Below are 15945 nucleotides of genomic sequence, written 5' to 3' on the forward strand. Positions count from 1 at the left end.
GTGTAGAAACATCTCAAGAATGATCAATGGAAACAGGAAGCACCTGAGCTCAATTTCAAGTCTCATAACAAAGGGTCTGAAAGTTATGTAAATAAGGCATGTTTTTATTTTTATTACATTTGCAAAAATTTCTAAAAACGTGTTTTTGCTCTCATTATGGGGTATTGTGTGTAGATTGCTGAGGATGTTTTTTATTTAATCCATTTTAGAATAAGGCTGTAATGTAACAAAATCCCTACTGCCTCTGATCTGGCGGAAGTACAAACACAAATATTGTGTTTGTAAATTATGTCTGAGTGTTGTTGTATGTGCCCCTGGATGTCTGTAAATAAAATAAAAAAAGAAAAAAGAAAATTAAGTAATCTGGTTTGCTTAATACAAGGAATTTGATATAACATTTAATTGAACTTTTTTAACTTTTGCTCAAGTATGACAATTGATTCGTTTTTCCACCACTGTACTTAAGTACATTTAAAACTTTTACTCAAATCGTATTTTGCTGGGTGACTTTTACTTGAGTCATTTTCTATTAGGTATCTTTACTTTTACTCAAGTATGACAATAATGAGTACTTTTTTTACCACTGGTTTATTCTGTACAGGTGTCCTTCTTTTCACTCTGTCAGTTAGGTTAGTATCCATCCTCAGTTTTCTCCTATCACAGCTATTAAACTAACTGTTTTAAAGTCACCGTTTGCCAAATGGTCAAATCCCTGAGCAGTTTCCTTCCTCTCAGGCAACGGAGTTAGGAAGGATGCCTGTATTTTTGTAGTGACTGGGTTTATTGATAAACCATCCAAAGTGTAATTAATAACTTCAAAATGCTCAAAGGGATATTCAATGTCTGCTTTATTTGTTTGCATTTCTTGTTGCACAGGTTAAGGTAAATCCCTCCCTGTTTCAGCCTGTTCTCTTCTGTTTGGTTTCTAATGAACATGACACCGATGTCTTTGTGACAGTTTCCAAGCAGCCAGAAAAGACAGCCAATGACAGAGCTAAACTGCAGGAATTGGGTTAGTGGAACAGATTGGGTTATCTGTGATCCTCTAGTCTAGTCAGGTCCACTAAAGGGATCTTGTCAGTACATTAGGTTAGTTCTTCACGGTATCTGGTTTACAACAAACATGCAAACAATTGTTGGCAAATGCTTGTTATAAATAACATTTGATTATGCTATTGTCAATGGCACATCTAGCCTGTAACTTAGTAGACATTATTATTTATTGATGTGCATTTAATAATCTATTCCACTGTATTGAATATGACCTCAGAGAATATGATAACATGACAACTTTTCTTCAAGAAACTGTAATACCGAACATATATGTACTCCTAGTATCAATATAGCTGTTGATTCACATTCTTAATGTAAGAGAAGCTACATAGTGACACCTTGTGGGAATGGTAGGCTTCTTCTTCTGTGGTCATGAGGATAATCTCAATTGCATTTTCTTGACTCCGCACATCCTCTCTCCTTGCCTACTTCTCAAAACCCATTGGGGAATTAAGACTTTCTCATTCAATGGGTTTTGAGAAGGAGGCGGGAGAGAGGACTCGAGGAGTCAAGGAAATGCAACTGAGCTTCTCCCATGGTCTGGTGGTCCCTGCATAGGAGTCTTTGGTCTGTTTAGTGTTTCTTTCTTTGTTTTTCTTTCTTTCTTAAGATAGGTGAGGAGTAGAAGAAAAAGGGAGGTAGCGAGAGACAGTGTGTGTGCAAGCATGCACGAGGCCTGGTTCATGTCTGTGTCCATGGATGTGTAATCAGCTTTTTCTCCCTCCTTCATTCATCTCATTTTATCTCTTTCCTCTTCTACCTCCCTTTCTCTTGCTCCACTCCATCACCTGCCCACATTTTAGAAAATATAAATATTTATCCACCTTGCCTCCCATAAAGGGTCAAACTTCTCCAGGGGGGAATGCTTTCTTTTATCACTCTTTTTATTTATTTGTTTCTCTCTCTCTCTCTCTTTAGCCAAGAAGAGCAGAATTGGGTTGAACTCTGGAATGCACACCCTGCTACTCTAATGGTGCTTCTTCAAGTTCATGCCCCCCCCCCCCCCCCCCCCCCCCCCCACACACACACAAAACTGTCTGGCTCTTTCTTTCTCTCCTGCTATCCTTCACTTTTACAACAGTGATTCTCTTTACCCAGAGATTACAGATCAAATCCTTTAAGATAAAAAAAACAAACTATTTGTCTAAATGGTCCACCTGGCAGCTCATATGTTACCCTCCATTTGCTGTATGCACTGTTTACCTAACTATTACACACACACACACACACTCACACAGTTTCTCATTCCCTCTTTCTCCTGCAATTCTTAATTTCCGCTCTGTTTACCTAACTATTACTCCAAAGTGAATGATATGTTACTAAATGACACATAAACAAAGCTTTACCTAACAGGACATAAAATAAATCACCACCCATGAACACACACAGACACTACACATATCCCGACTCATAAACACACGGTAGTTTAAAATAGTATTATTAATTATGGTACTCGTCTCACTTGTCTTTTACTGAAAGATTTTTGCAATAAATCTAATAAAAAATACATATCAGAAAATACACAGCAGAATAAGTCTAGAATTAGCAGTGAATCCTAACCTCCACCGAAGAGTAACATTTTCACTTAAGTTTCCCATTGACATCAATGCATGACTAAGTGGATATCTTTTTACTTGTGGAAGTTTGGATTACTTGTGTGGAAGCTTGGAACCCCTTAATTGGTCCCAACCCATTGTTTCCAGTAGTGCACTATGTAGGGAATACAGTAAACAAAAATGTAAAAAAATAAGTAAATACATACACACGTACAGTGCATTCCGAAAGTATTCAGACCTCTTGACTTTTTCCACATTTTGTTACGTTGCAGCCTTATTCTAAAATAGATTAAATTGTTTTTTCCCCTCAATCTACCCAAAATAACTCAAAATGACAAAGCAAAAAACTGTTTTTTAGACATTTTTGCAAATAATAAATAAATGAAATATCACATTTACATAAGTATTCAGGCGCTTTACTCAATACATTGTTGAAGCACCTTTGGCAGCGATTACAGCCTTGCGTCTTCTTGGGTATGACACTACAAGCTTGGCACACCTGTATTTGGGGAGTTCCTCCCATTTGGATGGGGATCTCTCCAGAGAAGTTCGATCGTATTCAAGTCCGGGCTTTGGTTGGACAACTCAAGGACATCTTGAGTGGTCCAGCCAGAGATCTGTCCTGAAGCCACTCCTCCGTTGTCTTGGCTGTGTGCTTAGGGTCGTTTTCCTTTTGGAAGGTGAACCTTCGCCCCCAGTCTGAGGTCCTGAGCGCTCTGGAGCAGGTTTTCATCAAGGATCTCTCTGTAATTTGTGCCGTTCATATTTCCGTCGATCCTGACTAGTCTCCCAGTCCCTGCCGCTGAAAAACATCCCCACAGCATGATGCTGCCACCACCAGGGATGGCGCCAGGTTTCCTCCAGATATCACGCTTGGCATTCAGCACAAAGAGTTCAATCTTGGTTTCATCAGACCAGAGAATCTTGATTCTCATGGTCTGAGAGTCTTCAGGTGCCTTTTGATAAACTCCAAGTGGGCTGTCATGTGCCTTCACTGAGGAGTGGCTTCTGTCTGATTGGTGGAGTGCTACAGGGATGGAGTTCCTCTCCACAGAGGAACTCTAGAGGTCTGTCTTAGTGACCAATGGGATCTTGGTCACCTCCCTGGCCAAGGCCCTTCTCCCCCAGTTCCTCAGTTTGGCCCTAGGAAGAGTCTTGTTGGTTTCGAACTCCTACCATTTAAGAATGATGGAGGCCTCTGTGTTCTTGAGGACCTTGAGACATTTTTTCGTACCCTTCCCCAGATCTGTGCCTCGACACAATCCTGTCTCGGAGCTCTACGGACAATTCCTTCGACCTCATGGCTTGGTTTTTGCTCAGACATGCACTGTCAACTGTGGGACCTTATATAGACAGGAGTGTGCCTTTCCAAATCATGTCCAATCAATTGAATTTACCACAGGTGGACTCCAATCAAGTTGTAGAAACATCTCAAGGATGATCAACGGAAACAAGATGCACCTGCGCTCAACTTCAAGTCTCATAGCAAAGGGTCTGAATACTTACATAAATAAGGTATTTCTGTTTTTAATTTTGATAAATGTCAGTATGGGGAATGGTGTGTAGATTGCTAAGGATTTTTCTTATTTAATACATTTTAGAATAAGGCTGTAATGTAACAAAAAGTGGGAAAAGTCAAGGGGTCTGAATACTTTCCGAAGGCACTGTGTGTGTATCTGTGTGAGTGTGTGTGTGCACACCTTTTACTATACTTGTGAGTACCAGAAGTCCTCACAACAACAGTAAACCAACCAGAATTCAAGGAAGTGAGGATCTTTTGCCAGTCCTCATTTGTAAAAAGGCTATTTTAGGATTAGGGGTTAGGATTAGGGGTTAAGGTTTAAGGAAAATAGGATTTTGAATGGGAATTGTTGGTCCCCAAAAAGTCCTCACAAGTATAGTAAGACATAGCTGTCTTGCAAAAATAAAAATAAAAAGATATGGTCTGACATTAAGGAGTTAGCATGATAGCACAAACAGACTGGCACTCAGGCTAGTATAGTGTTATATGAGAGTGGAGAGAAGCAGCTGTCTCGCTCCATTTCTGGACATATTACTGTAATAGGATTATATGCAATCATAGAATTGGATAGAGGGCTTTTCTTTGCAATAATGTTTTATGTGACAGCATGGGCAGCTTTTTGGCACATGCACCTCCATTTCTATGTTTTTGGTCAAACAGCCAATAATATATATAAATGAGAAGTTATGTCATTTTTATATATATATATATATATATATATATATATATATATATATATATATATATATATATATATATATATATATATATATATATATATATATATATACGTCATATGGCATATATACGTCATATGGCAAAGTTCATCCTAATACAATACCTGCCCAAAACAATTCCTCAAAAATGTATTAAAAACTACGTTTTTTTTTATTTTGGTATTAGGTATGGTATTAGGATGAACTTTGCCATATGACGTATATATGCCATATGACGTATATATATAAATGACATAACTTCTCATGACATATTTACACTACAATGATGGATTCCAGTTATAACACATGAATATCACTTCTATACACAACATTTAATATACACAATAATAATGAATGCATATACACACTGTAAGACAGTAATTTTAGGGCTCCGGGGTGACATTTCCTAGGATCAGCTTCCCCTCCCCTTATTTTAACCTTAACAATTAGTGTGGAAAATGCAAAACTGACCCAGGATCAGTGTCTAGGGGAAACTTCATCCTGCACCAATATACACAATCTAAGGCATGGTGTGGTAGTGTTAAGGTAGTGTGGTAGTGTTAAGGAGGTGTCAATGCAGTGATGTGATGCAGTTATGGAGTATAGGGTTTTCCAGGCCCCAAATCTGTTTGCGCTCTTGGCAAACTCCATCGCTGTCATTGTCTGGCATGACAATAAGCGTTAAGGAGTTAGCATGATAGCACAAACAGACTGGCACTCAGGCTAGTATAGTGTTAAATGAGAGTGGAGAGAAGCAGCTGTCTTGCTCCATTTCTGGACATATTACTGTAATAGGATTATATGCAATCATAGAATTGGATAGAGGGCTTTTCTTTGCAATAATGTTTTATGTGATAGCATGGGCAGCTTTTTGGCACATGCACCTTCTATCCATTTCTATGTATTCAATGCACTCCCTAACAGTTTCATGAAAATACTCTCGTCTAGCACCCCAAATGCTCCCTGTCAGTATTGCTCAACAGAGTAATAAATAAATAAATACATTCTCCAGTCTTGTTCAGTAACACACACACTAAACAACAACTTATTCTTTGGCCTCGTTTTGTATTGCATGGAGTATGCGATTGTGAGGTTACAGTTGATAAGTGAAAGATAGTTGTTACTCTTGGGTGCACCAGTGTGTCTAACACCAAAGAGTAGGTGTGTATTTCTTAATGGACAAATACTGCCAAGTGCAGCCTTAATGCATTCTCTTGTGGGGTTTTAATGGCCACCTCTGTTTAACACAGTGTAGATGTTGGTGTCAGGAAAAGGACTGGAGTGTTTTAGGAAGTAGTGCCCATATCCCATCCCCAACTCCAACCCCATCCCTATTTACCCAACTCTAGGGCCTCCATGTGTGGGTTGGCTGTCTCCCTACAGTTCCCATACTTCACGGACACCCCTCAGCCCTACCCCTAAACTCTACCATATCTCTCCAGGCTCTCCGTAGGTTGGGTTGGTTCTCTCTCAATAGTGTCCATACCCCATCCCCCATCCTAATGTACCCCACTCTAGGGTCTCCTTGTGTAGGTTGCCTGTCTCCCCATAGTTTCCATACCCCATAGACATTCCATGGCTCTCCCCATCCCTAGCCCCATTCCTAAGACCATCTGCACAACAACAAAGAGGAAGTGAATCACTGGTTGGGGTAAGTTTCTCAAAAACAAGTGAAATCGCAAAAAAAGAGTCTGGAATAGAGAGTTGGTTTTTAAAAAGCAAAATTCACCTTTAAGTTAGGGTTAGTTCTCTCAATAGTGTCCATACACCATCAACATGGACATCCCCAACACAGACTCTCCCTTAAGGTTCTTAACTTCTCCAACTGTCCCTGTTCACTTTCTCTCAATAGTGTCGATACCCCATCCATCTGCCCAGCTTTCAGGTTTCTTGGTTGGGGTTTAGTAGTGCCCATATCCCATGGACATCCCTAATCCCATCCCTAGACTCTCCCGTAGCCCTCTTAGCTGCTCTTCTCCCAGCCTGATCTTGTCCTCCAGCTGCCTCTGTTCTACCAGCAATGCTGCCTTCATCTTGACGTAATGACTGTAGTCACGGTGCTGTGGATCAAGAAGATAAAGATGACTTTACTGCCCAATTGTACACATGGTGCAAGATACATTTTACTTCTGCTTCATCCCAACCCTTCAGAAAGACAAACACACCACACACAGAGGTTGGAAGTTGGAATGGTTGGAGCAGTGCAAAGACAGTGTAGTGTGTGTGTGCGTGTGTACCTGTTCTGGGGAAAGGCATCGTCTTAGCACCCTTCCCACAACCTGCTCCCGTCGGTCTACATGTTCTTTGAGGTCCTGGGCCTCTGACAGCTGCACCAGGAGCTGGCGCTTCTTCTCCAGGAGGGGGAGCTATGGAGGGAGGGAGGGAGTGGTGAGACAGAGAACAGAGTTTGTTTTAAGGTTGTACTTTTTCTTATTATTTCTTTCTTTCTTTCCTCACCCTCTCATAGTGTCCAGTCTCGGCCTCCAGGTTGTCTAGTGAGCTCTCAACCCTAAGTAGCCGTCCGGAGAGAGACAGAAGCAGACTGACCACCTTATCCATATCCCCGATAAACATCCTGAACTTATCCACCTCATTGGGTTTACAGAACGCTAGCACCAGGCTCTCAACCTAGAGGGGAGAAGAGGAGAGGAGAAGGAGAATTAGATCTTATGGCCTTGGTCTGGGAGGTGACCAAGAACCTGATTGTCACTCTGACAGAGCTCCAGAGTTCCTCTGTTGAGATGGGAGAACCTTCCGGAAGGACAACCATCTCTGCAGCACTCCATGGTAGTGTCCAGACAGAAGCCACTCCTCAGTAAAAGGCACATCACAGCCCACTTGTAGTTACCTAAAGGTTACCTAAAGGACTGTCAGACCATGAGAAACAAGAAACAAGATTCTCTGGTCTGATGAAACCAAGACTGAACTCCTTGGCCTGAATGCCAAGTGTCATGTTTGGAGGAACCTGAAACCATCCCTACGGTGAAGCATTATGGTGGCAGCATCATGCTGTGGGGATCTTTAGGCATCAGGGACTGGGGGAGGAGTGGAGAGGCAGGAGAGGCTTCCTGACAAGTCTCTGAATGTATTGAGTGGCCCAGCCAGAGCCCGGACTTGAACCCGTTCGAACATCTCTGGAGAAACCTGAAAATAGCTGTGCAGCAACGCTCCCCATCCAACCTGACAAAGCTTGAGAGGATCTGCATTGAAGAATGGGAGAAACTCCCCAAATATAGGTGTGCCAAGCTTGTAGCGTCATCCTTAAGAGTCTAGGCTATAATTGCTGCCAAATGTGCTTCAACAAGGCACTGAGTAAAGGGTCTGAATACTTAAGTAAATGTGATATTTTAGTTTTTTATTTTGAATAAATTAGCAAAAATATATATAAAAAAACTGTCATTTGTCAAGCTTTGTCATTATGGGGTAATGTGCGTATATTAATGAGCGAAAAAAACCAATTTAATTCATTTTAGAATAAGGCTGTAACGTAACAAAATGTGGAAAAAGTCAAGGGGTCTGATTACCTTCTGAATGCACTGTATATATGTGTGTGTGTACTATACACACCTCCTCTCCCAGCTGTGCATTAGCCCGTATATCCTCCTGTAGACCTCTCTGTGCCTCTCTCAGAATTCCTAGCTTCTTACGTAGACTCTCCATCAACTGTCTCTGTAAAGGGGGGAGACAGGGGGAGGGGGAAACAGGGGGGGAAGAAAGGAGAGAGGGAGTAAAGAAAGGGTAGGTAGAGAGTGTTACAGAGAGAAAAGTAAGTTACCGTAATTTCCGGACTATTAAGCGCACCTGAATATAAGCCGCACCCACTGAATAAATTTTTTTAAATTATTTTGAACATAAATAAGCCGCACATGTCTATAAGCTGCAGGTGCCTACCGGTACATTGAAACAAATGAACTTTACACAGGCTTTAACGAAACACGGCTTGTAACAAAAATAAATAGGCTTTAACGAAACACGGCTTGTAACAAAAAATAAAAAATTTGCAGTAAGCTTTAGTTGTCTTTTTGCACTGAGTCAATTCCTCACGCTGCTGTTTCCAACGTCTTATCATCAACTCATTAAGACCAAGCTCCCGTGCAGCAGCTCTATTTCCTTTTCCAACAGCCAGATCAATCGCCTTCAACTTGAAAGCTGCATCATATGCATTTCTCTGTGTCTTTGCCATGATGAGGGTGACAAAATGACTACCGTAATCAGAACGATGGGAAGTTTGAGAGCGCTCGATTTAATCTAAACAGTAAACAAAAAAGTTGTTTGACCTTAACCCGTTCGGCAATTTCATTGGTCTAATGAAAGCTTCATGCCGCCAAAAAACTGAGCACGTCACAGAATGTGTTTTTTTGGAAGAAAAAAAATTGAAAGCGGGAAAAATTCATATATTGGCATTGTTTAAGCCGCGAGGTTCAAAGCTGGGAAAAAAGTTGCGGCTTATAGTCCGGAATTTACGGTACTGTCATCTTTGATCCTGTGTGTGTGTGTGTGTTTAGTATACAAGCTAGGATTTATCATAAAAGAGTGTGCACGTGTGTTGTGTGTGTGTGTACCTTGTAAGACAGATCCTCATCATCATCGTCAGTGTCTCTAGTGTCTGAGCAGTAGTCTTTCATCTGAGTGAGGAGCTGAGCTTTGGCTGCTGAGGTAGAGTAGTAGGACGAACAACTGGAGCTGGCACCAGAACGCCTGGATAAAGTAGGAGGAGAGGAGAGAGGGGGGGTAGAGGAGAGGAAAGGAGAGAGGTAAGGATAGAGTTGATTAAATTCAGGATCTATGTAAAACAAAACAAAATATGTGCTAGATGAGATACCCCCCCGACAATGTTAAGTTATTTGTGGAATTTGAGAATCTAATGGAAAGTGCTACGTCAATCCACTTAATTGTGAATATTATGATATGTGTATACCATATAAATATGAAATACACATCACATATGCACTCACCTATCCAGGCTGTCTGTATTGTGCTCCAGGTTGGGGCTACGGTAGGCCCCTCTCCAGCTCTCTGTGCCTGCCTCGCCCTCAATGCTCTGGGGAAACAGCTCCTCCATGAGTTCCTCTCTGGTCCTCATCCCCTGGTCCTCAATTTCTCCATCCAGAGACCAATTCTCCACTGTCATCCTACCCGCTGGCAAGGCCTCCTGATCAGGGAGCGTGTCGATGTCAGTCTCCAGCACCTGCAACGGAGGTAAGATTGTACCGGTAAGCTCACTCCACAGCTTAAATGCCTTGAGATGTCTCAACTCGTGTCGACCAATTGCTAGCTTTCTGGTGGTGCAACTGGCCAGTAAGTTGTCAAGCGTGTGGTCACGTTTGTTTGCAAAGCAGAGGTTCACTAGTTTGAGCCCAGTATAGTTTTATAGGTTAGCATCAAGCTGTGGGGTAAAGGTTCCCCTAGGTACAGATCTAGCATTAGTTTCCCCTCCCCATATGCTGACCTTATGGGCAACTTCACCCTACGCCCTAGCAGCACAGTGAGGCATGTTACACACCGTGACGGGCAGGGCGAAACATTGTAGCTCTGTCCTGATTGGCTCTTCATCCTCTGGAAGCCCCTCCTCCTGGGAGTCGTCGATGTCTGTTTCCATGGGGATGTCAGCTTCCTGTTCCAAGCTCTGGGCGGGGCTCGGGCCAAAATCGGATTCCGGTTCCAGTTCCAATAATTCTTGTTCCAATTCTGGCTCTGGAATGGGAATCAATCAATCAATCAATCATATTTTACTAAACCAATTTTTACAGCAGTTGTCACAAAGTGCTTTACAGAGATGTATGGCGTTACTTACTGTTGTTATTGTTGTTGGGGTGATTCCGCAATCTTCTATTCTGCTGTAACTGTTGTTGTTCATAGCCCATAGCGAAGTAGGACTCTGGTGAGATAACGCCATTCTCTATGGTGAGTTGACCTGAGACACTATGCACTCTGGAAGACGGAGTTCTCTCCCACTCAGCCCTGGCCCTCTGCTGTCTATGAGAGATAGGCTTCAATACAGCAGGACAATCTTGGTCAGCCATGTTGCACAACCTGCAGAGGGACATATAATATACAGTTAAACAGGTATGTGTTACGTCATGCTAAGTGGAGGTGCTATAATATTAATATTAATAATTCAGAAAGGAAACACCACATGTACATTTAACCATTTATTAGAAAAGATAATGCATAGTCTTGGTTCTGCTCCTTCAGGGTAGCTGCCAGAGCGAAGCGTCATATGACGATGATAATATACTGCTCATAAAATAAAGGGAACACTAAAATAACACATCCTAGATCTGAATTAATGAAATAATCTTATTAAATACTTTTTTCTTTACATAGTTGAATGTGCTGACAACAAAATCACAAAAATAATCAATGGAAATCCAATTTATCAACCCATGGAGGTCTGGATTTGGAGTCACACTCAAAATTAAAGTGGAAAACCACACTACAGGCTGATCCAACTTTGATGTAATGTCCTTAAAACAAGTCAAAATGAGGCTCAGTAGTGTGTGTGGCCTCCACGTGCCTGTATGACCTCCCTACAACGCTTGGGCATGCTCCTGATAAGGTGGCGGATGGTCTCCTGAGGGATCTCCTCCCAGACCTGGACTAAAGCATCCACCAACTCCTGGACAGTCTGTGGTGCAACGTGGCGTTGGTGGATGGAGCGAGACATGATGTCCCAGATGTGCTCAATTGGATTCAGGTCTGGGGAACGTGCGGGCCAGTCCATAGCATCAATGCCTTCCTCTTGCAGGAACTGCTGACACACTCCAGCCACATGAGGTCTAGCATTATCTTGCATTAGGAGGAACCCAGGGCCAACCGCACCAGCATATGGTCTCACAAGGGGTCTGAGGATCTCATCTCGGTACCTAATGGCAGTCAGGCTACCTCTGGCGAGCACATGGATGGCTGTGCGGCCCCCCAAAGAAATGCCACCCCACACCATGACTGACCCACCCCCAAACCGGTCATGCTGGAGGATGTTGCAGGCAGCAGAACGTTCTCCACGGCGTCTCCAGACTCTGTCACGTCTGTCACATGTGCTCAGTGTGAACCTGCTTTCATCTGTGAAGAGCACAGGGTGCCAGTGGCGAATTTGCCAATCTTGGTGTTCTCTGGCAAATGTCAAACGTCCTGCACAGTGTTGGGCTGTAAGCACAAGCCCCACCTGTGGACGTCGGGCCCTCATACCACCCTCATGGAGTCTGTTTCTGACCGTTTGAGCAGACACATGCACATTTGTGGCCTGCTGGAGGTCATTTTGCAGGGCTCTGGCAGTGCTCCTCCTGCTCCTCCTTGCACAAAGGCGGAGGTAGCGGTCCTGCTGCTGGGTTGTTGCCCTCCTACGGCCTCCTCCACGTCTCCTGATGTACTGGCCTGTCTCCTGGTAGCGCCTCCATGCTCTGGACACTACACTGACAGACACAGCAAACCTTCTTGCCACAGCTCGCATTGATGTGCCATCCTGGATGAGCTGCACTACCTGAGCCACTTGTGTGGGTTGTAGACTCCGTCTCATGCTACCACTAGCGTGAAAGCACCGCCAGCATTCGAAAGTGACCAAAACATCAGCCAGGAAGCATAGGAACTGAGAAGTGATCTGTGGTCACCACCTGCAGAACCACTCCTTTATTGGGGGTGTCTTGCTAATTGCCTATAATTTCCACCTGTTGTCTATTCTATTTGCACAACAGCATGTGAAATATATTGTCAATCAGTGTTGCTTCCTAAGTGGACAGTTTGATTTCACAGAAGTGTGATTGACTTGGAGTTACATTGTGTTGTTTAAGTGTTCCCTTTATTTTTTTGAGCAGTGTATATCTATAGGCAGTGAGCACAATATGCAATGTCAAATCCCCTGAAGGAAGAAACACAGAACCCAGACAGGTGGATGCTGGGGGTGGTGGTGGGATAGAAACAGCAAGCATAGCGAGCAACAGCTAGTTACAGCACCAATGACATCCGGCATTGAGGAAGCATGTGTTCAACTGGTCAACTTAAATAGACCGCATGTAAGTAGTGTGAATCAAATTGGTGCAATGTCCGCTGATGCAATCAGCTGACGCCACCAGACTCAGGTTTCCCTTCTGAACTGGCTCAGCTTTATTAATAATAATAATAATAATAATAAGATGTAAAAATGGCTCTGACTACATAGTGTTTCACATGCAGAAACCCACATATAGACACTCTGTAGAGTAGTGAGTAGTATAAGTGCTGACACATTTGTGTGTCATGCCTCTAAGTCTCCATCTCACCTGACACAGCTTTCTGATGGCGGCAGTGTGTCGCGAGGGGGAGTGTCTTTATCTCTTTGGGGCGGGGCCACCGGCCGGAAGGCCGTGTGTGTGAACCCTGGACTAAGCGGAGCCTGGGAAAAGCGGCATTCCTGGACTTGGCTTCTGATGCAGCGTTGGCACCCCTCTAGCTCCTCCCTCTGGGGCGGGAGGCTGTAGGAGCGCTGACGCGTCATTTCACTCTTTTCATGGTGACAGGGGTGAGATGAAGGGCAAGAGGTGGGACCCTCTGGTGGTATGAGAGGGAGAGGAGGGGGGGTGGGGTTTACCAATGGATGGACGGATGAAGAAACAGAGGTGGAGAAGAGAGGAGAGGTGAAGAGGGTGTGGTGGGAGGCTCTCCTGCGGTGGAACTGCTCCCATTTGGGGGGAGGTGGCCTCGGAGGGGGTAGAGTCTTATTTTTGTTAGCCGCTCCCCTAATTCCTCCCACTCCCATTCTTCCCCCTTCGATCCCGCCTCCCTCCACCAGCTCGGACAGTGGTGTCGCCATAGCAACCGAGGGTGAAGTACGGCGGTAGGTGGAGCCAAAGTGTAGATCGTTCTCGGACATGGCCCTGCTTCGTAGTAGTGATGAAGATGAATATGATGTGGGGTTAACCACCATAGACATCTGGTGATGGTCCTCCTCGTCCATACTACAGGCAGACAGCAAGCCATTCCAACAACCCCCACTTTGGGAGACTTGCTGGTGGTGGTAGTCAGGTGTTACTGTTATAGCACAATTTGGTGGCCCGGTGGATGAATCACGTCTGTACCGGGGGTAGTCCCTGAGAGAGGGAGAGAGAAGGGGGGGGGGGGGGTAGAGCAAGAAAGAGAACAATCAGGCCAAAGAGGAAGTCTACTGGGACCCATTATTTATTTCATTGTCTATTTATTTTTGTTTCTTTCTCTTAAAGCGGAGTGTAGAGACAGATGCTGCATCCCAAATGGTACCATATATTTTACATAGTGCACTACTTTTGACCAGAACCCACAGAGCAGAGAGAGAGAGAGAGAGGGAGAGAGAGAGAGAGAGAGAGAGAGCAATCAGGCCAAAAAGGAAGTCTACTGAGACCCATTCTTTATTTGTTTGTCTATTTATTTTTTCGTTTCTTTCTCTAAAAGCGGAGTGTAGAGACAGAATCTGCGTCCCAAATGGTACCCTATATTTTACATAGTGCACTACTTTTGACCAGAGCCCACAGGGAATAGGTTGCCATTTGGGGGGGACACAGAGACAGGAGGTGGACAGGAAATGACATACCTCTCGGTCAGGCTGAACTTCCTGTTGATCTGTGTCTGTTCCCACGGTAACGGTCGAGATGCAGCAGGATACGCCTGTGGAACACATCGGCCAAGTTATTCACAGGAGGACAGGGAGAGAAGCAGGAATGTCGCTTGCTCGCCCAAGGAAACGCTTTAAAGAATAATGCTCGTTGACACCAACGCTCATTTCCTACTTTAAAAAGTTATATAAGTGATGATAATGTGGGAAATGTAAGCTTCTGGAACAAAAAGGAGGAACTATTAGAACAATGGAACCCTTTTAGAACCTTTTGAATGTGTAAAATATGAAACCTTTTTCCAAAACTCAACTTGGGAGGACAGACATCTATCTGAGTGACAAGAGGTGAATAATAAAATGCACTATTCAGTTCCCATCTCAATGACTGGAATCAGTTGATAAAACCCCCTCTAGTGTGTGTGTGTGTGTGTCTTTATATCCTCTTGTATTGGCCAAGCAAGGCCAAGCAGGCAAGGCCAAGCAAGCTTCAAGATATTACATCCTCATTCAGATCTGGACCCATTAAACACTGTTCAATATCTCCAGATACTGTATGAAACCTTGACGTTGAACCAAAGGCCTTAATCTGAAATCAACCTGTGCGTGTGTGTGTGCACGTGTGTGTGAGTGTGTCTAGGTATTGTGTAACAGTAACCTATACTTGCCTCTGTTGGTGTGTAGCTCTGTGGTGGATACCTCTGGTGAAGAGCCTGGTTATCCTGGAGGAGAGCGGTGTTGACCGGGTGGAAGGCTGAACGAGGGGCCTCGTTCTGGGTTTGGGGATGGGAGTAGGAGTGGGGCTGGGGGTGGGCATGGGGTTGGGATTGACTGGCAAAGAGATCCTGAGCTGAACTGAGTGACTTTCTCTCCCTCTCTCTTTTCCTCTCTCTCTCACTTTGTCTCTCTTTCTCCATCTCACTATCTTGTTCCCTCTCTATCTCCCTTTCTCTCTCCATCTCCAGCTCTCTCAGTCTAGCCCTTTCCTCTCTTTGTCTCTCTTCCTCCCTTTCCCGCTCAAGTGCCATCTCCCTCTCTCTGGCCCTGTCTTCTCTTTCCCTCTCCCTTTCCATTTCCTCCCTCTCGAACAACCTCTCCCTCTCTGTCGCCCTCTCCTCCCTTTCCCTCTCTCTTTCTCTTTCCTCCCTTTCCATCTCCCTCTCTTTTTCCCTCTCCTTCTCTCTCTCCCTCTCCCTGTTCCCACTAACCGATTGTCTCCGGGCCTCAATGGTACTAATCAAAAGGGGACTTTCTCGCTCGAATCCACCCTGGTAGGAGTACCTCCTCTGGGCTTGTCCCTGTCCATAGCCCCCTCCTTGGTTCTCCAGCATCAACAGATGAGGCTGCCTCTCATGTCTATCTGGCCTCTGCCGTCGACTCGTCAAACCTGGCAAATTTGACACCAATATACTCCTGCTTGTCTCCTCAAAGAACTTACAGCGGTCCGCGAAAGGTAGAATATCAGACTCCTCAGTGTGGGAAGAACAAGTGGTGGAAGAAGAAGAGGAGGCAGAGGATGCCCTCCCTCGTCCTGACACCCCC

General features: G+C 44.2%; 1 protein-coding gene across 1 annotated transcript; it reads right to left on the minus strand.

The window, feature by feature from the left end:
- Positions 1–5160: 5160 nt before the first annotated feature.
- shroom4 (shroom family member 4) lies at positions 5161–15377 on the minus strand. Its single transcript, XM_029760678.1, has 11 exons — positions 15072–15377; positions 14386–14459; positions 13103–13909; positions 10642–10880; positions 10351–10541; positions 9803–10035; positions 9410–9545; positions 8415–8516; positions 7305–7475; positions 7085–7213; positions 5161–6907 (listed from the first exon to the last, which is right to left on the minus strand). Exons 1-11 carry the CDS (start codon positions 15360–15362, stop codon positions 6749–6751), a joined length of 2532 nt encoding a protein of 843 aa, XP_029616538.1. The 5' UTR covers positions 15363–15377; the 3' UTR covers positions 5161–6748.
- Between the last annotated feature and the right edge of the window lie 568 nt (positions 15378–15945).

The sequence above is a fragment of the Salmo trutta genome, chromosome 8, assembly GCF_901001165.1.
Source record: "Salmo trutta chromosome 8, fSalTru1.1, whole genome shotgun sequence".
NCBI classification, from domain to species: domain Eukaryota; kingdom Metazoa; phylum Chordata; class Actinopteri; order Salmoniformes; family Salmonidae; genus Salmo; species Salmo trutta.